At 33.7% G+C, this 22,696-nt stretch overlaps 2 protein-coding genes across 12 annotated transcripts in view; one reads left to right on the forward strand and one right to left on the reverse strand.

The window, feature by feature from the left end:
- The first annotated feature begins 1,596 nt into the window (after nt 1-1,596).
- LOC106072603 (uncharacterized) lies at nt 1,597-19,616 on the forward strand. Of its 3 annotated transcripts, none has more exons than XM_056014555.1 (11): nt 1,597-1,728; nt 3,493-3,732; nt 5,118-5,246; nt 7,554-7,694; nt 8,288-8,401; nt 9,613-9,722; nt 12,780-12,825; nt 12,972-13,007; nt 13,716-13,884; nt 14,727-14,816; nt 18,514-19,616. In XM_056014555.1, the coding sequence occupies exons 2-11, from the start codon at nt 3,523-3,525 to the stop codon at nt 19,509-19,511; spliced, it is 2,043 nt and encodes a 680-aa protein (XP_055870530.1). In that variant the 5' UTR covers nt 1,597-1,728; nt 3,493-3,522; the 3' UTR covers nt 19,512-19,616. The 3 variants fall into 3 exon arrangements, with proteins under 3 accessions (XP_055870530.1, XP_055870539.1, XP_055870547.1); XM_056014564.1 differs by having other exon boundaries at nt 1,639-1,782; XM_056014572.1 differs by lacking the exon at nt 1,597-1,728 and adding an exon at nt 2,082-2,274.
- A 1,756-nt stretch (nt 19,617-21,372) lies between these two features.
- Nucleotides 21,373-22,696, reverse strand: part of LOC106072602 (transforming acidic coiled-coil-containing protein 1-like) — a 33,507-nt gene continuing 32,183 nt past the window's right edge. For all 9 annotated transcript variants that reach the window (XM_056014644.1, XM_056014650.1, XM_056014658.1 and 6 more), the window contains one exon: nt 21,373-22,526. In XM_056014644.1, the coding sequence (XP_055870619.1) occupies nt 22,464-22,526 (63 nt within the window). In that variant the 3' untranslated portion in view covers nt 21,373-22,463. The remainder of the gene's footprint in view (nt 22,527-22,696) is intronic.

Genomic DNA, 22,696 nt, shown 5'->3' on the forward strand with positions numbered 1-22,696 from the left:
CAATTGGCATCAAACACATCAACAACTAAAATGTCACTCTGTACATCACCGTACAAAACTCTACTGTCTCTCTTTCTGGACTTGTACATCAACACATGAGGACTCAACCAGGACCGACTTCATGGCCGACTAACAGTCCCGGTCTCGACGCTCTCCGGTCTTGAACTGCCGCTTTCCTACACACTGTGTCCTCGTACACGCAGGCTTTCGATCACATGACCATAACATTGGTCATATTTGTGTGTAATCGTGTAATCGTAGTACTGTCCCTTGTCCATGGCCCCGCTGACCTGAGTGATTCACGTGTGTGTCAGCTGAGCCTGAGTTAACCCTTTTGCGCCGCCAATAGGGTCGTAACACTGCCCCCTTCTCAGATTTGTCCGTCCCGGACAAAATCTACCTCACGACATGGGCAGTGGAGATGAATCGATGCAGGAGGTGGTCTATCGGTGGGGGCGACAATGGGCTTATATTGCCATCTCGATGGAGCCATCTGTGTTGTAGTCAGCGTATGTCTCTTTCTCCTGCTCCAGTTGACCGTCACCTGGTTGCACTGACGTCTTGGTTGCAACGCACTGCACTTTGGACTCAGCAAACGTCGCCTTCTTTGGTCGCTCACTACTGAGAGCAGCCACTTAACACATGGGGAGGGATATGTCAGGACAGGGGTCACCAAGATCGTTGGTCTAACAGGTTTCTTCATAGGGCTTTGAAGAGAAAGACTTGGGGGTTGGGTTTCAGGTTCACAGGAGGGGAAATTGTGGCTAACATCATCTTCAGGCTTGCCCGGAGGGCAAACTAGTGGAGCAAGTTGGCAGCACTCCACTTGCGAAGGTCCCTCATCTTCAGCATCAGGCTCCAGTTCACTTACTTCACCATCACCAGGGCTTCTCACTCTGGTCTCGTCAGCTGGACAAACGTCTGCTGGGTGCAGACCTTGCCGATGGGTTCCTTGGAGTTGGCGTTCTCCCTGCAAAGCTCGACACACAAAGTTCTTGCCAAACAGCTGGATGCAGCCACCAGGATTCGAGTTCCTCTCATCAGCACTGACAGATTGACAGATGTCTTTAATGTCCTCAGCTACAGGCTGATGGAGGCACTCACGTCATGGACGTCTGTAGCAAAAGCGTTGGTTGAACTATTGGTCTCGGTCTCTTCTCTTGTTTCTTCACCTGGTCGTAACAATATATATATATATATATATATATATATATATATATATATATATTAATTATATATATATATATATATATTAATTATATATATATATATATATATATATATATTAATTATATATATATATATATATATATATATTAATTATATATATATATATATATATATATATATATATATATATATTATATATATATATATATATATATATATGTATATATTTGAAGGGGGGGGGAAATCCCTAAACATCCCCGAAAAAAATCCTGGCTACGCCCATGATTCTCTGGTCTGAATGAAATAAAGTAATTGCAGAAAAAGATCTTGGTATTTCTAGGTTATTATCAAATTATAATTATAAGTATTTTCTAGAAAATCCAGAACGATATCAATAGATTTTGTCCCCTTGTTTTTTTTTTTCGGGAAGTTATTTTGGTCAGCAAAGCGAAAGTTGAACCACCAAACTTTGAATTAGTCTATAGTCTATCAGAGAAATATAAATCTATCTAGATCTATTAGATATATTTTAGAACTAGAAGATCTAGATTATAAAGCGTATGCGATAGATCTAGAATCTAGATATATAATAGAGATTACCTACTATAGAGAGTATTATACTTATAACTTATAAGACTAATACTAATAATAATAAAACTAGAGTAACTAGAGATGACTAGACTAGACTTTAATTTTTAAACACATTCTATCTAGAGTCTAATTCTTCTGAGACTCTACTTCTAGTCAAGCCAGTAACTGAGTAATGAGTAATAATAACTAGATCTAGATCTATGAATAAGTAATAAGTTTAAGTATATTACTCGTCTTATTTATTAGTAATACTAATAGTATACCCGAGAGGGTAGTCTAGATTAATAAGATTCTAATTCCAATAATCAAATAATCTTTATTATTTATAATAAAAGTCAATAAAGTTTATTGATTTTATGATCTATATAAAGACAACAAAGTAGATTCTAGTGAAATCTAGACTCTAGACTCGTCTACTAATAATGACGCGTAGGACGTAATCATCTTCTTTTTTGAAGTAACGTCTGTATTATATTAGATAAGATAAGATAGTCCAGTTCCTAGACATTGACAGTGAGTAGTGTCAGTACTGTCAGTAGATAGCTAGGTAGCTAAGTGGCTAGGCAGGCTAGACTAAACTAGATTTTTACTAGATTCTTAGGTAAACTAGGACTAGGGTGTAGTACTAAATCTAGTTATTCTCAACTTCAACTTATTCTAGTAGTAGACAGAGTCTTGTCATAGTAATTAGTATAATAAATAATGATAATCATCTAATTAAATCTAATAAAATATGATCATGATCTAACTAGAGTCTAGTCTGAGTCTCTTGTAACTCTAGTCCTAGTTAACCCTAGTAAAGTCTCGACTCTAGTTAGCAAAATAGTAGTATATATAGTATTTATAGTAATAATTAGTAATAGATCTAGAATTTAATCTAGATTCTAAGTTTTGCTTAAAATTTTATATGATTGAATCTCTAGGCTAGATTGTCTCTTACTCTCTAGGTCTAGATTGTTTTAGATCTAGTCATGATAAGACCTAGATCCAGCTAGATCTAAATTTAATATTTTCTAATAAGTAATATTAAATATAATACTACATATAAATAAATATAGTCATAGTCAGAGAATAGATCTTTTATATTTAATCTATGTCTGTATTAAGTCTATATTTTATTATAAGCTCTAGCCGAGTCTAGCTTCTAGTCAAACAGAGATCTAATCTAGCTAGTTGTTAGTCTGTAAAATTTATATTTTATACCTAGACTATTATCAACATCTAGTCCTAGGCCTAGAATGCCTAGAGATGATAGTAGATCTATTCTAGTATGATCTAGTTCTTGTAGGCCTACTCTAAGCTTGTAAAAAAAAAGTAAAAAAGGCTAATAAAAAATAAATTTTCTAAGTAGAGCAAAAGTAAAGTAAAGTTCCCCTTTCTGACCTTGTGACCTATAGAGTATACGGCAGATGATGTAAATTTATAAAGATCATCTGTTTCTGTGGCCTACGATTATCAAGGGTGTCATGTGGCCAGCACAAAGACCAATCACCTTTACTTTTCCAAAACTGATGTCAGGTACCCATTAGAGCTGGGTGGACTCAGAGGCACCCAAAGATCCTGAAATTTAAAATCCCACTCTTCGCCAGGATTCAAACCCCAGTCCCTGGTTCGGAAGCCAAATGCTTTACCGCTCAGCCACCGCACCTCTCTAAGTAGAGTAATAGTTTAGATCAGTAGTAGATCTAATCTACATTTTATCTAATCTAGATCTTTGACTTTTTTTAACAGTTCAGCAAGCTTGAATGCAAGAGGAAAGAAATGGGTAAACCTCGAAAGCGCATTTTTGATGATTCAGGTAACGATTTTTCATATCTTCCTACAATCGGAGTTCGAACTGATTTCAAAAGACTTATGAATGATTATATCAAATTGAAGACAGTCAGATATGAGGAATTCAGTAAACTTTGGCGTGAGAAAAAAATGGAATATCTATATATAGGAAGGAGCTCAGACAGAGAAGCCAGAGAGGTTTGCTATTATAAATAAAAAACTATTAAAATGAATAAAAATAGATGATCTGTAGACATACTTATGATTAGATTTAAACTAGATTAACTCTAGAATAGTAAAAAAAACTTAATATTTAATGAATTGTAATAAATTGAACAATAAGTTATAATATATGGTTCCTTCTGTCTCAGAAGACAACGGATGCACCCAGATGAGTCACTGGTTTTAGTTTCTGGGGCAGATTTTGTTGTGGCTAATCAAGCCTATTCTAGTGTGGCAAAGTTTTTCTCAGTTCGTACATGTGTATGCAACTGTTATAAGGTTAGTTGATAGGGCAGCTTTCTTTTTCGTTCTCTTGACTAAGGCTGCTTTGTTTCTTTTGTTCTTTGCCAGGTTCATACCAGCATGCACAGTCTGTCTCCATACTGTCTGATCTTGGGCTATTTCCTCCCACAAACTTTCATTTATGCCTGTAGTTCTTTTGTCTAGCAGACATCTCTGTATGTTAGTCTTTGTTAGCCTAGCCCTTGGGTCTGACTACCTTCGCAAGCTCAGCACAGAGGATGTCTTTAGGAATTCTTCCATCTGGCATGTGAGTGACATGTCCAAGCTAACATAGTCTTCTCTGTATCAAAAGAGCATAGATACGGTGCATATTGGCCAATTTCAAAATGTCCTGATTGGAGACACGATGCCTCCAGGAGATGCACATTATGCATCGCAGGCAGTGTAAGTGAAAACTATTTAGTCTATGCTCTTGATGCATGTAAGTTGACCAGCTCTCACTACTATAAAAAGAGGGCTCACTACACAGGCATTGTTAACTAGCATCTTGGTTGCCATGTTCAATTTAGAATTTTCCCTGACACGCTTGGAGAGTTTTGCCATTGCCACAGAAGCCTTTTCAATTCTTGTAGTCTAAATTTAGGTTGCTGGCAATAGTTGATCCCCAGTAGGTGAAATCCTGCACCACGATAAGGGTGTAATTTCCAATACTTATCACTGGTATTTCAGTCTTGTGCCAGGATTTCAGTCTTGGTGAGGCTTATTGTAAGACTAAACTCCTTGACATGCAAGAGTACTTTACTTTTTTTTTTTTTACTAATGCATATTGTAGTAAGTAATTTTTGGATGTAGGTAGGCTTATATTGAAAATGAGTATATATAATTAGTGTTTAAGGATTCAGTGTGAATAAGCAGTAATTAACCAAAGTCAAGTAAATTTTGATAAATTTACTGTTCAAGAAGCATTGCATGTGTGGCTGTAGGCTTGGAAAGTTTATATTTATGACTTTACATAGAAATCAAACTATATAGAAAGTAGATTGCTACTTATGTAATCAAGATAAATGTGTTTATGTGTCTATTGTCATGTTACCATTTTTCTTTTTTTTCTTTTATAGTTTGTCGAGGAAATTATGTTGATAGCCTTGGAATATTTTTTACCTCCATATCAATTTCAAGTCAGAGTTGGAGGTCTCTATTTGCTCTACGGGCTGTATGAGATTCAACCTATCATACCTAAAGTCAAGGTAATTTTGAATATATAAAATGCTAACAAATTTATATATTAAAAAATAACATAGAGATATGTTACATTTTCTTAAAATAAAGTTTGAACTCAAAAGATTTGCTTTTTAGCTTGAGGTTTATATCTCCCTCTAAATGCTAAACAGTTGTTTATTTTATATTTAAAAACAAGAATTGTTAGTGTTATTCAATTATGGAGGGATGCATCAATGCTACCTTTTGAAAAGCAGTCTTAACTCTTTCGCTCCTAATTAATGATACCAACGTTGATTTGACCTCATTAAATTAAATTAAATATTCAAATTTAGAAACTTAAGTTTGTGTAAATATAAAAAGAGCATGCATTACCCTTTATTTCTATACCAAATAAAACATTTTCTGATAATAAATGACAAAGTTATTGAAGCTTAATCATAACAGGGGAGTGAAATGGTAATGAGTAAAATAAAGAATTCCGTCGAAACGTTTTAAAATAACTACGGAGAGAAAGAGTTAAGAAAAAAGAAAATTGCTTGAGTCTGTATTTTAAATTGAGCCTCTATGATGGAAGGCTAATGTGTTTGATAGTGAGTTATTCAAGTACTTATAAAAATAGAAGTTTTTATAGTCTATTGTTATTTAAATTTATTTTTTTTATGTATTTCTCTACACAAGGCTTATCTCCCCTTAGAGCAGTACATTTTGTATATAAATTACAATTAATTATGACTAATTGATGAACTAATTGGTTAATTTTTTTTTCTTGATGCATATGTAGTAATTGACATTGAATAATTGTGCAAATCATCAATTGGATCAGAGAATAGGAAGCGGGAGAATTAATGTGTAAAAGATTCCACCTAGATATCCAAACTGAGATTTAAAAAAAAAGCATACTTCTAATCGTCACATGTTTAGTACTTCAAAGAAAACAAAAGGAAAAAACTTCTGCAAACTAAAAAAAAATTAATAACAGAGAAAGTATGCATACATATTTATTTTAAAAATAAAGTGATCTAAGTTGGTGATGGGCAAACTTTTTTAGAGCGGTAGGCCAGGATATTTAAAAAAATTAAATACAGAAATTTAATTTTTATTGCAATGCATTTTAAAATTATAACGTAGTTAAGGGTGATCTAAAATGTTCATCTTTTAATCTATATATGACAGTCTTTTTGAAAGTTTAGATGATTGAATTTATCCACTTTCATAAGCTGCTATCATGCCCAAATTCTGTGAATATGAGATATTAAATTTGGTAAACTGGATTTTGTCAAGACCCTTTAAATCTTCTTTTAAGTTCAAATTACTTCTAGTTAAAAAGTTTTCATCATAATTCCTTAACCTGAATATAACGTTTTGAAATGTGGGAAGTTGTTTTTAATTGACTGATTGGTAATTAGAACAAGTTGTTGTTTGAAACATTGAAGGTAGCTCTAGATATGGACATTACATTCATTTTTTTTCCCTTGTATCTAAACATTGAATTTATTCATGCTGACAGAGAGATGATCTGTAAAAAATGCAACATTCAAGAGTCATGACGAATATATTTAAATATTTCACATTCCGCTGATCAATTTTTCTCATGGAAGAAATACATTATTTCATTTTTCTATTCCCAAACTTGTGTTTAGAAGTGAAATGTTTGTGTCATATAGTCCTTAAAACAACAGCCTCACTTTCATTTTCAATCACCTCTACGTTTTGATTCTGAGATTTAGAGTTCCAATGTTTTACTAACCAGCACATTGAAATCAAGAAGAAAAAAAAGTGTTAAAAACTTTGAGTGTGAAATAATTATTTTAAATTCATTATTGCAAACCAAATGTCGGTCGGATTAAGCCTTTTAGCAGGTTGGAGTTAGCTTGCGGGCTGTAGTTTGCTATCACTAATCTTTATATTCTGCTGAGTGAATTAGTAAACAATATCATCTACTAGTACAACATTAACAATCTTTTGACCCCTACAAAATAACGTACAACATTAACAATCTGAAAAAAAAAAGTAGTATTACAACAGAGCTGAGCTCTAGCCTTGGATGGATATCATTGCAATTTAATATTGATCAAATCCACAACTATAACATATACAATTATTACCTGCTAGTTAGAGTGATTTGTAGAAGAGCATTTTACAAGTAAGTCAACATCACATTTTCCATATTGAAAAGTTGTATTCTTATGACATTGAGCACACTGTGCCACAGTGTTTGCTTTTACTTGTTTGACTATCACATATTACTGACCATCATGCTGCATTGTTGAAATTGTAAGTCAAAGACTACAATGAGATTAAGATTTTTTATTCTTGTAATATTGTATTTCTAGATTAGGTTGACATCATCACAATGGAAAGATATAGTTACTTTCGAGCAGCAAGCTAGCCAGCAAAATCATCTTGATGTAATCTACGTTTTTCATAGACTGTTTGAAGAAAAGGCATTTCAGTTTTGTTATGCCGCAGCTGAAGTAAGTTTAGTGTTGCAAAGCTTAGGAATCTATTAAGTTTTTTTGCTATGTGTTTCCTAATATAATAATAATAATTTAATCTTTCTCTCTCTCTCTCTCTCTCTCTCTCTCTTCTCTCTCTCTCTCTCTCTCTCTCTCTTCTCTCTCTCTCTCTCTCTCTCTCTCTCTCTCTCTCTCTCTCTCTCTCTCTATATATATATATATATATATATATATATATATATATATATATACATACATAATGTAGGCGCTATAAAACAGATATACTACAAGTTTAAAGTGTAAATTAATCTAAGTAATTGTTGAACATGTAAATCTTGTTTTAAATCTTTGGTCCCCAAGTAAATTGTTACATATTGAGGAAATAACTTACTAACAACAAGAACAGTTTACACAATCTTTCTTATGCCATTATCCTGAGTATGCTTCCTTAGTTACTATTTAGTGTGATAGATTTGTAAAAAGAAAATTAATTTCATTGCCTCTTCCTCTTTTTTAAAGCCAGAAACATTATTAAAGAATATGCCATTAAATAATTAGTATATGGGAAGCTCAATATTTTAATACTCTTTTTTTTTTTCTTCTTTTTGTAGTATAATCCTTATAGCAAGAACATTTTACCTGCTGATAAAGAAGAAGACTTGGCTGATGATATGAAAGAAGAAAGTACTGCTGTAACTGAAAATTTTAACTTTGAGACATTAGAAGTAAGTTTCATTGTCTACAAGCTACTTAAGAGTTGTTTGTTTTCATTAAAAGAGTTAAGTAAGGCCCTTTTGCTGAAACTAGCATTTATCAAAGTCTAATTTTAAAATGAAATCCGCCATAGGGTGGTCCGAAGCCCTGCTGAGAAAGGAGGAGGGTTGGGGGTATGGCTAGTTACCTTACCCTGTAGAAAAACCACTAGCTATAGAAACACCAAACAGCAAATCATCAACAGTTACGGACCTGGGATAAGATGGACCTACAGCTGGAAGGCTAATGACAAATGTCTGTGAAAGCCAGAGTCATCTGGAAGCTGACAGGCTGAAGATCATCCTCTCTACCAGGACCACCACCACATGGAACGACCAGACCATGTATGAGACTGGGAAGACAGCGCAAGTGGCAGCTGAGATGAAAAGGTACAATCTCACCATCCTAGGAATCAGCGAGTCAAGATGGACTGGTTCCAGGCAGAGAAGGCTGCTCTTTAACACTATTGTTAAGCCAATACTACTTTATGGAGCAGAAACCTGGAGAACCACTATCACCACCTGAAAAAAATCCAGATATTCATCAATACATGCCTGAGGAAAATTCTTATGATCTGCTAGCCAGACAAGATCTCAAATGAGGAACTTTGGCAAAGAACAAAGCAGCAGCCCATTGAAGAAGATATCCTTCAGAGACACTTGAGATGGATAGGTCACACCTTTCGCAAGCCTGCATCCAACATAACAAGGCAAGCCCTAACCTGGAACCCCCAAGTAAAGAGGAAGAGGGGATGGCCCAGGAGACAGATGCCAAGCAGATGGGCTAGACATGGGGACAGTTGAAGAGACTAACCCAGAACTGAGACGCCTGGAGAAAGCTGGTTGGTAGCCTATGCCCCAGAAGGGACCATAGACAGAGATGAGATGAATTTTTAAATGGTTATTTACTTGCATTATTTGAAATCTACCTTCATTAAAATATATTTTTTTTTTTGCATTGAAAAATCCTGTTTCAATCTGTTAACTTAATTTTGAGGAAATATTTATTAACTGTAAAAATATTATCTAACAATTAACAATTAATATTACAAGTAATCCATCCTTGTTTTTGTACAAGGCACTCATTAAAGGTAGTAAATATTATGTTATAGTTGCTATGTATCATTTAGTATTGTAAATATTTGGGTTTTATTAGTCAATTTAATTCTTTTTTTTTTCTACAGCAACTGTCATTCTTAATGGAAAAGTACCAGCAGTCAAAGTTTGCACTAGACACAACACCTCACAGAAGTCTGAACATCATCAGTGAGACTATCACAGATGATCTTGTTGGGTAATTCATTGATATGATAGTCACATAGAAGTAACAATATGGCTTCTTTTATTGTGACAATGTCCCCAGTGAATTACTGGGGTTGAATGCTTCTCCTTAAAATGGGAAAGACTCAGCTGTGGCCAAAAATGTCAATTCTGGAGCATTTAACTTTGCCACAGGTCATGTTTGAGAATGAATCTCTCTTAGGTCTATCAAGGCAGCTTTCTTCCTCTTCATCCTAAAGGGGGGGACTGCAGTCCTTTCGCTTAATGTGAGGCCTGTGCCAGCATGCACAGATTATTAGTGTCCCCTTGTGTCTGGTTCCTTAAGCAATTTCAGTTTTGAGTTGCTTATCCTCACTGCTCTTCTCCTATTGTTGCTGCAAAGAGAACATCAGATCTATTGTAAATCTACACAATTGGCATATTGCTTTATCAACAATGTTTAGCAGTGAGATTCCTCTATAATTGTTACAGTTTGTTTGTAATTTGTAACTTTGTTAGCATCTTTTATATCTTGAGGCACTGTTCCTACTTAGTAGCAAAAGGCTAGTGGCTTCAATTACTCTTGCTTTCCAGTCTGAATAAATTCACTTTCCTGTGATCAATGGCTGTGCTCATTTCCTCTTCAAAAGAAGTTATGTCCAAATCATTCATGACGATTAGGGTTGGGAAGTTGAACACAGCAGTCAATAAGATAACATTTTCATTTTAATACAGTTCTGTGTAGTGATCTATCCATTGCTTCTTTTGCAATGGCTTGTCTCTGAATACTGTCATCATTTAAGCAGGACACACTTGCTAGTGAGTAGTCCAAAGTCTTTTCTCATACACACCTTTTGTTACCACAGTCACTACAAGACTGGATAGTTCATCACAGGTCCAGCCATTATTTGTTGGCCCATTGTCTTGCAATTATTTAGGTATTACTTCTAGTAAGTCTTAGTACTTGAAGGTTGCTTTGGGTAGGCTCTTTTTTTTAGCAAGACATCTCTCTGGCTCTAGTAGCAGTTTCCTGTTCGTTTTTCTTTTTATCAAAGACTAGTGATGATTTTTGGTAAATAGCCAACTTTTCTCTACATGCCGCTGTGTAGTTCGGTGCAGACACCGGATTGACTTTGCATGAAATACATGTGTAAAATTGAGTGGGCATCAGTTTTGTCTAGTAGTTTTAGATTCTAAAAACCATAAGTGCTATTGAAAAAATCTCATGTTCAAAATAGTTGCAAGAGGTATTTTAGGACTTCTGAAAGTGAACCCTTTAATTTTTAAAATGAAATATGTAAACTTTCATAGAAATACACCATTAACCCACGAAGCGTCGTCGGCCGATTATATCGGCCGACATTTCGTTTCTGTGGCGTCCCGGCCGATATAATCGGCCGACTTTAGACTGCTGATTTTCTATTCCAATCCACGTTTTAAAGTGACCATTTTTAAACTTCAGATCTATTAGACATTCTTCTTCCTGTCAGATCCAAAAATAGCCCATTTCCCCATCTGTTTTTGTGTTTACATGCTGATTATTCACCGGCGAATTTTTCTTGCAATGTCCGATGCTAGCCCGGGTCCATGAGATGTTACAAAACATAAAGTTTCAAATACTTTTAGTTGTTCTTTTTTAATATTACAATTAGATTTAGATCTAGGAATAATGAGAATATTTTATATATTAGATCTAGATCTATTCATGAAGTGGCCGATGATTTATTATGTCCGTACTGTCCGTAGTCATCTAAAGTCTAGAGTCTATATCTAGACTCTAGACTCTATATCTAGACTCTAGACTAGAGACCGGACTGGATCTGCACCTAGACCTAGTCAAAATTTAGTGAAATTTAAGACATTTTAAGATAGATTGAAGCATATTAATGATAATATTGACTTCTTTATGCATTAAGTATTCTATTTTTTCAATCTTTAAATGCTTTTGACTTAACTGAACAAAAAAAAAACGATTTTTATCTATTTTTTTTTCCTTCACTGTTACTTGTATTAAAAGGGTAACCAAGTCACTAAAAAAATTTTTTTTTTCAAATCTAATGGTCCATTTTTAACAAAATTATATCTATTTATAAAGGAAAATGAATGGGCTATCCAATTACATCAAAACTTTTGTTATAGCTCTAAAAATGTTTCTCACAGAGGTCAGCAAACAAGCTTTTTTGTTGATAAAAAAAAAATCAATCATACTAATTAGGTCAGGGTCAAGGTCAACTGATCAAATTCAGGTGTTCAATATATGATCTATAGTGTTCGCTGTCCAATTACCTTTCAGAATATATATAAAACATGGATATCAACCTTCACTTTATGGCATTTTAAGACCATTTTCTAACATGCATTAAAAATGCTAAAACTCCCCGAACGCCACAGAAAGTTTCTTAAGACGCTTCGTGGGTTAAAAAAGATATTTAAAGTCTTGTCTGGTTAAAAGACCATATTGTGTCTTAGAAAGTACTAAAACAGAAAAAAAAAATGTTTTGTCTTCTAGATCATAGAAGTCCACTTCCCAAATACTCAGTGTCTTGTTTGGCCTTCTCACTCTACTCATTTTAATCATCAGGGTGATCTGTGAGAGTTTTGAATGCTATCTGTAAGGGCTTGAGAGACAAAACTCATATCAAAGCCAGTCCAGAATTAAAAAATTAAAAGAACTTAGAGTCCCTAGGATTGGTCACCTCACCACTAATTTCCTTGTTGCCACTGCATATACATTTGGACAAATAATTCCTATTGGAGAACTATGAAAGTCAAAGAAGTTTTTTTTTTTGACGCTGCTTATTATTTGCTTAAAAATGTTACTTATTGTGCCTATTTACTTCTTCTTCTTCTTCTAGCCAGCTTTATTGCTGCTGAGCTGTGAGCTCTTTTGCAGACTGTGCCAAGGAAAAAAAGTGTGCTGTTTTCTTCAGTTGTTCAGCACTGCCGTACATGGTGTTGGTTATGTTGGGCTGTAGTGGAAGTAGGGTTTGCCTAAGGTGGATTAGGGAGGGGCATTCAAAGAGGATATGGTTTACGGTTTCAAAGTGCCTATTTACATAATTATTACTTATATATTTCTATTTCTCTTCAGACTGATACAGTCATCTAAAGAAAAAATTTTAGAGATTTTAAAAAAGGTAAGCTATTTAGATAACATTTTTGTTTACTTTGTTGAACTTACAGTTTGGTAGTTTGGTATTAAATGGACAGTTCTGAAAACAATAAATAGAGGTTGTCTACTTTAACCTAATGTTTTTCTTGACATTTCTATAACTCTTTTCAGGACACAAAGACAGTAACAAAAGAAGACCAGGCTGAGGTAACTGTAACATTTTAGGCATATAACAATAAGATAAGTAACATTTTAAGACTAACACCAATTATAAATAAGCTAATTTTCAACCATTTACTATCTGTTTAGAACTATTTTTTGTAATTTTTCTTGAAGAAGAGTATAGAAACAAAGATTATGATAATTTATTATTATTGTTTATCATTGATTTATTATTGTTTATTATTTATACATATCCATTAAAAAATGTTCTGCATTGTTCAGTTTTTAAATTAACCCTTAACATGCCAAGCTTATGAAGTCAAGATGGTTTACTAGCTGGGTCATTGTTTTTTTTTGTCCATTTGCATTGATAACTCAAAATATATTTTTTTTTTTGGGTTTATGAAAGTAAATTTCATTACAAAAATTAATAGAAAATTAGTTTTTAGTAAAAACATGATAATAAAAAATCTCCCTCTTGTATGTCACGAGTTTTAATTGCAGAAATTTAAATGTACAATTAAATTGTAATTACTCTTTTCTATAATTGTCCAGTAGGCCACAATTTTTGTGTTCTTGAAAAATCATCTTTTACAAGTGTTTTAAAAAAAATTTATAATGATATTAAAACTTGTTCAACCAAGAAAATGAAACAATCAATCTGGTATTTTAAATTAACTAATCTTAGAAAAGAACAAGGAACTCTTTTCTTAGAGTTTTTGATAAAATATATCTCACTCTTGACTTTTGTAGACCACTGGTGAGAGAAGAAAACACTTAAAGGAACTTGCTCTGGCTGGATGTGCCTCTGCCAAAAAACCCAATGAATTTATTGCCACAGAGCTAGGCTCTAAGGAGGTATTCAATGTGGCAGATGGTGAAGCCAATCATATAGAGTCGCCACAGATCCCTGAACCCCAAGGTACTGATTGTGGTCTCATTTGTAATCATATATCTTTACTTAGTTAAGCTACAATCTAAAAGATAATAGTAGTATACATTTTCTCCTTTTATTTTTAAAGCTATTGATTTGTGAATACCTTGTAATCTCTCTAAGGTATGAAATTAATAAATTATTTTGAAACATTAGTTTTTTATACTAACTCTATAATGGTCGATATTGCTACTCACTTAACTTCTCTTGGCAAACAAATAAATTGGGGTCATAAGTTAGTTTTTCCTTATAGATTCTATGCATTTTCCAGATCTATTTTTAAATTGACAGCACATTTTAAAGCTCTCAATGTAAAAGATTTAGAAAAAAATAACGAATTGTTGGGATCAAACCCAATACATGTTATAATTCCAGAAGACCTGAACCATGGCACTCGGAAACAACACATTAGTAGCACTTTGAGTCAATTCATTTGGCCATGTTTTTTTTGTATGATTTTTTCTGGCAGATTGTTTTATAACATTAGTTATATGTGAGATGCCATGTTATAAAAGTTCTTACAGTATGTTATCAATTTCAGTCGACTTGCCACCTTTCAATGATCTTATTACTTTTCTACTTCTGACTCTTGTTCTCAATTATTTCTCTTTTTTTAGCAATTCACTGTGGTATAGTTTAGACTAGACCCAATCATTACTGATCACAGATCTATTGGAGATTTTCATGATAAACTAAACAATGTCAAGGATGCATGATTGAACTTCATTGCTGCCAACTACATATCAAAAAATCTTACAGAAATAGAACATAAACTGCCATATTTTAAATCTATTTTTCCTTGTTTGAGCCAGATTTTTTTTCCCATTCAGAAAAAGATGTTAGCGATCATGATGATCTTGTTGATGATGATGATGATGAAGATGAAGATTATGTTCCACCAAAATGTTTAAAAACTGGAAGTAAGTCAATCAAATATTTCTTGCAGTTATTTCCATTGTGGTATTTTCTTGTAATTTCTATACAAATCAAATACAAATTGTTCTTTCAGATAATAAAGTTCTTGTACTGTCACTAAAGAATACAAATCATTATTTTGAATTAGTTTAAGTAATATATATATATATATATATATATATATATATATATATATTAGGGGTGCACCGGATAGTCCCTCCGGCTCCGGCTTCTGCCGAATATCCGGCATTTTTTACTATCCGGTGCTATTCGGCTCCGGTCGGATATCACTACCGGATAGTAAACCGGATAGTAAAAAATACACCTATTTAATATGCATAAAGTGGACCTCGTTCCATTAATGTCTGTTGTAGAATGTATTAATGTTTATATTAAAACAAAATAATGTGCTTAAAAATAGAGCCATTATGAATATGCACCAAACATCGTTTATTATAAAGACAAGGCGTGTTAATAACTTAATATAAATAGAAATGAAACTTTACATCATAAATGCGCTTTACATATAGAGCAGCAATGGCTGACACTTTTTTCAATTTGTCTTGACCTTTGAGTAGGTTAGTTAACATGTTAAAATGCTACATTCCTTGACTACGTCATGCTGACCAGACGTCTGTCTAGCTGTGCGAGTATATCTCCAGAGGTAGAGATGAACAACTCCCACCCCCTTTTATTTGTTTAGTCCATCACATTGAGTTTTTTTTATAGGCAGTTGACCACAAGTTAAATACGATGGACGTAGGTTTGATGTCAGCGTATTGACACTCTCTAGAGGTCACACCTTTCTAGGGAACTGAGTTTGTTTATTTAGTAGTTAATCTTTATTAGGGGGGCTGGACTACAAGAGCCACACCTCTAAGGTAACTAGGACTAGGTATATTTCCAGATGAACTCCCTCCCCCTTTTATTTGTTTAGTCCATCACATTGAGTTCATTGATTGACAGGTGACCCCAAGTCAGATACGATGGACGTAAGCACTCTCTAGAGGTCACACGAGGGAACTATGTTTGTTTACTTAGTAGTTAATCTTAATTGGGGTGGGGGTGGGGGGGTGGGGGTGGACTGGACTTAAAGCAAAACATCTACACGGGTATCCGGACAAAGAGTTTGCTTATTTGGAGAAAAATCTTAATCACGTGGTTGGTCTAGAGGCCACACCTTGTCAAGTGTGCTACGTTACTTGAACATAAATCTCAATTAGTAAGCTGGACTAAAGATCACACGCACCTAAACGAGTGACATTTAGCTACACAGAACACAAACCGCGAGATTATATAGCCCAGTAAGCCAGTAACTAATTATTTTGTAGAAGACACAAACAGGGCTATCTTTAAATGGAGAGCTAAACACCCCCTACTCTTTATTTTATTTCTTTGGTCCTTGACTCCCAATTTATTGATAGACATTGACCATTTTTAAGCCAGAATGAAAAAAACGCAACTTGCTAACAAGGGATATTACACTGTCAATAAATATTAACGTTAAATAATTTTTCTAACGTGTTAACTTGAATATTACTCTTGCAGTTAAGTGTCTTGATTTGCTAACAATATTCTTAATAATTTGTGACAGTCAATTAACTCCTTGTTATTATTTTTTTTTTTACTTAAGATGCGTACTTAGCTACTGTGTATCAGGCGAGGACGACTTTTACACACCTAACATTCATAGGATTACTATCGTTCCCTTTTGTAACAGTTACTGAAACCACGAATAAAATAATTAATAAGTATTAATTAAGAAAGATGTTTCAAACATACGATCTTTGCATTTAATGTTTCTTACGTACGTTCTTTGCACTTTAAAATAAAACAAAGATGTGCATGTTTGCGTGTGTGTATTTTTGCCTTGTATTAAAACCTTTAGAAAGAAAGCTAATTTCATTATTTAATTCTTTTGACTTAATAAATAACGGAAAACCTTACAGTAAATTTTTAAATCGCATAAAATAAATTGAACAATAGTACCGCAGTTAGATCTAGCAAACAAAGAAACAATATGCTGGAGTGTAAAAAAACAACAAAAAAAAACCTTGACCTCTAACTAGTGGACGGGTATAATGTATCTATATGCTTGACTGACCATGCCAATGTGTTGTCTTTTTTGACTGACACCCGACTCTATTGCGTGCGTATGCTCAAGGAAAAAACAATGCTTGATGGTTAACACAAACAACTATACACACTACTCTAGGACTACATGTGTAGACTCACTAGGTATATCTGACCAGGTTGTTGCTCTGAAATGCATGAACACATACATCCGACCACTATATAAGGCAGATTGCACTTTACTTATGAGAGATTTACATTAGTAATTAGTTAAATATATACTAACATTATTTACATTGACCTTCCTACACATCCTTTACAGTTGGTGGTATCGTACATACAGACACACTCATGCTATACAGATTTTTAGAAATACTGTTAAGTTTGAATAAATCAATCAGTAACAGAGTTTAAAACAATAAGGTATATAAAAGGAAAAAAAAAATAAAATCAACCAATATAGGTATGTTATTTAACAGTTTCGTAAAATGTTCAGCAACACAAGCTATTAACAAGACACTTAGGTATCCGGCTCCGGCCCAATATCAAATTTTACTATCCGGTCATATCCGGCTCCGGCCGGATATCAAAAAGTACTATCCGGTGCACCCCTAATATATATATATATATATGTATGTATGTGGCATTTTACGTCTCAAGAGGCGATCTTTTCCCTTTGCAACTTCTTGTGTGACTAAAGAGGCCAATCCTTGATACACAGCTGCGATCGCAGATTGGTCATATATAATCACCAGGCGCCATTGCATTTTCACCCTTCTTTCTGCTTCTGTTGTGTATGACATCTGCAATTCGTGACCCTTCCTTTATGCTCTCTGTGTGGATCTTTCCAGTGCCATCTCTTCCCAGCTGCCAGTGTCGATTTTGAAGAGCTTCATGTCCCGTTAGTATACATCCGTATAATGTAAAAGTGGGCGACCAGCTGCTCTCCTGCCTTCTATTAGATCGCTATACAGGATGTCCTGAGGAAGTCGACTTACTGGCATTCTATGAACGTGGCCAAGCCAGCCAAGGCGTCTGCTGCTGATAACAGAGCGGATGTCCTGGCACCCTTCTCTTTGTAGCACTTCCTCATTGGTTATCTTATCTTGCCACCTTATTTTAAAGATCCGCTTTAGGCATCGGAGGTGGAAGACATTCAGCTTTTTTTCCTGCCATGAGTAGGTAGACCATGTTTCACTTCCGTACAGCAAGGTGCTCAATACACAGGTCCGGTAGACTAGGGCTTTAGTACTGTTAGTCAACACTATGCTGTCCCAGACTCTTTTTCTGCAACCGTGACATGGTGGCCATTGCCTTGGCTATCCTGTTGTTTATGTCTTTATCCAGTAGAGTGTTGTTGGATATGATGGAGCCAAGGTAACAAAAGTGATCAACAATTTCTAGTGGTTGGCCATTAATGCTTACTTGAGGTGCAGTGTTTGTGTTTTGGACAAGTATCTTAGTCTTGCTTTGACTGATGTTTAAGCCGAACTTCTGGCAAGCAGCAGATAGTTTGTCAACCATATATATATATAAAAAGAAAGATAACATGAAATTAATTTTTCTTTTTAACAATTATTTAAACATTTTAAAAACATTTTGTTTATATTCATTTTGTTCTATTAATAGATTCTAAAAAGAGAGAAAGATTGGTTGTCAGTAGTTCTGCTTTTGGAAAGAAGGCTGCTAAAAAGGTATCTGCCCGTGCTGCTAAAGATTTAGCCCTAATTCCAGAACAAGAGTCTACTAAACACAGTGTAGCAACTGAGACTAATTTAATGTGTTCAATGCAGGATGATGAAGTCTCTTCTGAAACACATCCTGATGAGCCAGTTATAAAAATAGAAAATGCTGAAGAAGAGGAACAAAATAAAAATAGGTATGGCTACACAAACTACCTATCTTTACTTTATAAAGAGTCCATGAGTAATGTGCCTGCGTCTAGAAAAACTCAGGAATCAAGATTTAAGAAAATTGTTCTGTCAGATAATGAAGTTCTTGTACTGCCTCCAAAGGATCTTATTGGAAAGCTGAAACTACAATCTAGGAGGCAATCGAAGAAAAATGTTTCAAGAGCGAAGTCAGCTGAGAAAAGGACTCAGTCATCACACTCACAAAATAAACCCGAAAAATGTTCAGAGAAAAATCTTTCTCCTGTTGATTCACAGGAAGAACAATCCATAGATTTAAATAACGGTGACATTAGTCAAGCTGATGATCATTCAGACGACACTAAAACACATGTTTTACGAAAAAGCATTTTGTTAAGACTGAAGAATAAATGTCTGTCACAAGATGGATCTCAGGACGCTGTGAAGAAAACTCGGCCACAAAATGAAGCACTAGTTAAGCTAAAAGAAAAGTGTCTGGCATCTACTTTAGAAGACAAATCAGTGGGTGAGAAGAAAACCAGAAAATTTACCCCAGACACCTCCTTAATCGATGATACATCTGTATGGGCTGAGATTCAGTTGCTGAAGAAGGAAAATCCTGTGTTTCTTAGCCCTGAACTCTCTAAAGCCACAAAGGTTAATTTTGTTCAAGTCAATGTTAAAACTCCTGATAGTACACTAGAAAGTCAACAAGATAAGGTTAAGGAGGAGCCAATGACATTCAAATTTATTTAACTCATTTGTTAGAAAATGTTCTACTAATGACACAGTGAAAAATAATGTTTATTTTTGAGACATGAGCTTTTATTTTGAACCTGAGTAAACAAATCTTGTCTTAAACATTAGCACTATCTGCTCTATATACATAATGTAAATAGGTTTCTTTTGTTTGATTGAAGTCTGTTTGTTGGCACTCAAGTTAAAATTTCTTGTTTATTTATTATGTTCATTTTGTTTTGAAAATTCTTTTAATTTCAAATTGAAATTTGCTATTAGTTCTTTGTTCTGGTTCAGAGAGAATGGCTTTTTTTTTTCAAGTCTCATATTCTGGCTGGGGGGAATACTTCTAGGGAAAGGAGTAAAGGTTGTTCAGGATCTTAAGTTTGTTGGTTACAAAATGAATCTCTAATAGGTATAAATATACACATTAAAAGCTGCTGGCTCAAAGAGTTTTAATAAATGGAGAAGCCTATTAAATGTCTGGGACAAGTGATTTAAAAGTCAAAGCATCTCTCTGGGACATTGAATGGTTAATAGAACCCAGGTTTCAAATGTCTGGATTGTCAACAGTTTATGCAGCATTAACCAACACTCTATAGTGTTTGAATACCAATCTAAGCCAAATAGATCTATTCCGTTTGATGAACAATACTTATATAAATAATAAACTAAATGTATTTATTTCTATGTCTTGAAAACTGGCTGTACATTTACACTTTAGAGCAACTACTTCTAGAATAGAATAGAATATAATAAATACAAAAAATACATTTCACTTATTATGGTAGCTATCATGGTCTTGTTGAAATATAGGGAGCTAGGGAAGACCTAGAGTTACACTCATCATATTTTCTACTATGTATGTGCTGTATGGATTAGAATTATTGTGACAACAGCTAACTTTTGTGTTCAAACAGAACAATTAACTCAAACTAGAGTCTTTCAATATTTGTTTTAAAATGTTGAATTAAAAAAATGTATAAAAAACACTTCAGATTTTTTGTGTGTTTGTTCAGTTTATTGATACATCCAAGATGGTCTGCATATTTCTTGCAGTACCGGTATTAAGACAGTGATTGCCCATGATGCGTCCAGTCTATTATGTCATTTTGATGCAACATTATTTATCTGTCACATAACTAAAATGCTTAAGTCTCTATAATGAATTTCATAATAGTTGCTAACATGCTTTAGCTACTAGCAAAACAATGGCAAAAGTATACAAGAAAAGAGAACAAAAATTAATATTATGTTCAATTATTTTATATGCGCCTTTTCAAACTTTGAAACAAAGAAGCTTATTATCAATAGCACCAAGGCTCAATCACTATAACTACCCTTTTATCCTTTAATGTTTATTGTGTTAGTTAGGAAAATAAAAATGTTAAATATATTTCTAAAATTTGAAAAAAAAAAATAAAATAAAAATTTCATTTATTCATTAATTTGTTTGTAAATTCATGCGTTCCGACAATAATATATTTGAAGGTGGCGGATAAAACAAAATATGGTTTATAGACAAAATTTAATAAAATCCTGAACAAAGGCACTGGATGAAATCATTGATAGGCTTCAAAAGGAACCTTACTAATTTGATATAAAAAAAAAATCACAAGACCACATTTCTTTGTCACACAAATGATGTCTCAATAAAATAGTAGTTATATAAGGCTATTTTATATAACTACATACCAGTACTAAAACAAGTTATTAAGTTAATTTCTTAGACCCAATTTCACATATAGATCTTTGTTGGACTATGTTACTACCATCAGAATACATTTAATAACTTTTGTTTTTCTTTCTGTACAGTAAAACCAAAGCAACCGATGATTTTCAGTTATTTAATATTATAAGAAAATAAGCAACACATTCATTCTAGTATATTGATACTTTATATACATATATAATAGAACCTTCACAATCTTTATCGTAATATGTATCCATGTAACACAGCCAGTGAAAGCACAAATGCCAATAGTGTTTCCCATGTATTCAAAACATCACAGAGATAAACATCACCCTGTCCACACTTGTACCAACTAATTTCCTTTCAGTAAAGCACACAACACACAAAAGGCAGTACAACTTCTACCAGTGAGGAGTAATGAAAAGTTCATTCAAATGAATACAATAAATTACAAAAATGTCGAAATATTTATATGCAAGTGAATCACATGTAAATGTTAAGCAGATTCATAAAACTCATTATAACAATCATTCTGGCTGCTGTGAAGCCAATCACTAGGAATGAAAACAATTTTATCTTCTCATCTATCACAATTTTATTATTGAACTGCTGGGCAATGAGAGAACTGATTGGAAAAAAAATATATCACAAGTTTTACAGTATAGATTATTTTCTTAAAAAGAATAAATATTTTGTGCTGAAGCAAACTGAAAGAAAATTGACTAGACATACTGAGTGAGTTTGTTTAAGAGCTACAATTATTTATAACACACACACACACACTAATTGAAAGCAAAGATAAAATAATGAGTACCTTTTCTAAAAGAATTATGACGTTGTGCTAATTAGTGTTCTAACTAAATATTGTGCTAATTTATATTCAATATTAAATTGTGAGCTAATTTATTTTCAAAGTAAAACAACAGTGGTTAACAAGGGATTCAAGCATAGTTGTTGGGACAAAAAAACGTCTAGTTCTTTGGAATGTGGCCAGATCAGAAAAAAAGTATTTTGTTGACATTATCAGTTTTAATTCCCAGTTTTATCAGTTCTATCCCTAATCAAACAATTATCCATTGTTTTTTATCAGCAACGACGATGTGGACTTATGCACAACCAGCCATCAGATTGGGTTCAACAGCATGATTCAAAGATGTGTGTAGCACCAAAAACAAAATACAATTACAAAGTTTATGCAATGTTTCAGCTGATGTACTTGAAGTTGTGATGTCACTCACAGAGAAGATGATAATCATGTCAGGGTCTATTACTTTCAGCTAAGAACCAACTTTGGATATCAACTCATCACAAATGGCTGTCAACTCCTGATTTTCTTTTTCCTGAAAACAATTATTAACAAAAAGTAATTTGCAAACTTTCATGATTCTATTTAACCACTTTTATTCTGGTCAGAAATTTCTATTTCGCTAAGAAAAGCATAAAAAATACTTTTTAAAAAACAAAGCTTATACGAAGTGTAATTGTATCCTATCACTTATCTGGACCAGTT

Source organism: Biomphalaria glabrata, chromosome 1, assembly GCF_947242115.1.
Source record: "Biomphalaria glabrata chromosome 1, xgBioGlab47.1, whole genome shotgun sequence".
NCBI lineage: Eukaryota > Metazoa > Mollusca > Gastropoda > Planorbidae > Biomphalaria > Biomphalaria glabrata.